The sequence below is a fragment of the Geospiza fortis genome, unplaced genomic scaffold (assembly GCF_000277835.1).
Source record: "Geospiza fortis unplaced genomic scaffold, GeoFor_1.0 scaffold61, whole genome shotgun sequence".
NCBI lineage: Eukaryota > Metazoa > Chordata > Aves > Passeriformes > Thraupidae > Geospiza > Geospiza fortis.
In genome coordinates this window covers 608,417-610,117 of record NW_005054430.1, presented here as the reverse complement: position 1 = coordinate 610,117, position 1,701 = coordinate 608,417, and the positions used below count along the sequence as shown (strand labels likewise).

General features: G+C 42.3%; 1 protein-coding gene across 2 annotated transcripts in view; it reads right to left on the bottom strand.

Annotated features, from left to right (window-relative positions):
- EXOC4 (exocyst complex component 4) overlaps positions 1 to 1,701 on the bottom strand; it is a 372,421-nt gene that overhangs the window by 348,703 nt on the left and 22,017 nt on the right. For both annotated transcript variants that reach the window (XM_005426948.2, XM_031061885.1), the window contains exon 2: positions 273 to 462. In XM_005426948.2, coding sequence (XP_005427005.1) covers positions 273 to 462 — 190 coding nt within the window. The remainder of the gene's footprint in view (positions 1 to 272; positions 463 to 1,701) is intronic.

Here is a 1,701-nt window from a genome sequence, read left to right as displayed (position 1 = left end):
GTATTTGTAATTTTAATCAGGCTTTTTTTGTACTATTACATTTGTACTTTAATTTTCCTAGTAAACTCTTATTCCTACTCCCAAGAGAGGAGAAAAAGCCTCTTAATTTCAAATTTATAACAATTCAGTGAGAGGCGGTTTACATTCTCCTTTTCTGGGGAGGCTCCTGCCTTCCTCAGCAGACACCTGGCTTTCCAAACCAAGACACAATGTATATAAACTGCACAAATCCATGTCCCACGTGCCAAAGAGAGCACCCCGAGGGCTGGCACCTGCTTGATCTTGTTGCGGGAGTTGGTGATGCGCTCGGTGATGCTCTGGTAGGTGCGGATGGCCGTGGTCAGCTCCGTGTAGTGCTGCACGATCAGCTCGTCCAGGTCGCGGTCGCACTTCTCGTACGCCTCCTCCAGCCGCCCCTTCTCGTTCTCCCGGTCCTCCACGTCATCGCTGGTGGATAAAGTCCTGAGGACACCAAGATGGCAAAAGTTATTGGGAGTTTATTAGGTAGAGATCTGTGGGGGATAGAATATAAGAAAATAAAGATGGTGTAGAAAGTAATCTCACCCCTGAGGAGCTGCAGCTGGGCCAATTATCAAAGATTAGGAACAGGCCTGGCTTGAACAGGCCACAGCTGTAACCAAGGAGAAGAAGAGTGATATAAAAGAGTGGGGTGGCTGGGTGAGGAGGGAATTGGAGTCAGTTGGGTGCTTTGTGAAGAGTCAGTGCTCTGAGGAGCTGCCCATGAGAAACACCAAAAAGCTTTAGAACTTCTGTGATAGGAGAGAACAGTATGGAACCCCTGCAATAAGGTGACAACAGAAATCAATGCACTGTGAGAAAATACACCCCATCAATGCTGTGGTTTATCACTCTGCCAGTTTTCAAACCCTTCATATTATTATTGTCGCCGCTTGTAATGAAGGGATGGTGTCACAAACATATTTTCTGAAAATTCCTTTTGCCAGGGTCTTTTCTCCTGGGAAGCTTCAGCCTCTTCATGTTTTGCTGCTTTGGAATGTGAATTGGAGAATTGTTTACCCAGCATCCAGCATGTGAAGTTGTTTTTGCTTGATGACCAATGACAGCCACCTGTGTCGAGGTTGTGAGATTTTATTATCATTCCTTTTGGAATGATAGCCTTCTGATGAAATCCTTTCTTCTATTCTTTAGTGTAGTTTTAGTATATCACTTTCTTTGAATATAATATATATCATAAAATAATAAATCAGCCTTCTGAAACATGGAGTCAAGATTCTTATCCCTTCCCTTATTCTGGGACCCCTTGAACACTACCACAGGATGGGACAATTTTGGGGCTGAGAACGATTTATTGCTCACATAAACATCAGTCTCAGAGGCTGTGAGATTTTAAAGGAGCAAGCAGTTGGGCCACAGCTCAAAAGCAGTCACAAATTTCCTCCTTACAAGGCAATATAGAACTTTCTAAACCAATAAACAGTTGCTACAGGCTTTATTTTGCTTTTCTAACCTATCACCTATACTTACTTCTGCTGTACCGTAGATTCTTTTGTCCCATAGGCTTCTGTCTCACATGGACAAATATAATTCTATTATAATTTCTAAACTCTTAGCTTATTCTATACAACCACACCCCTGCATTGTAAACTCTTCACCATCTTATCAATACAGTTTCTCACTTATTTAAGGCATATTCTTACTTGCAACTATAGAAACATAATT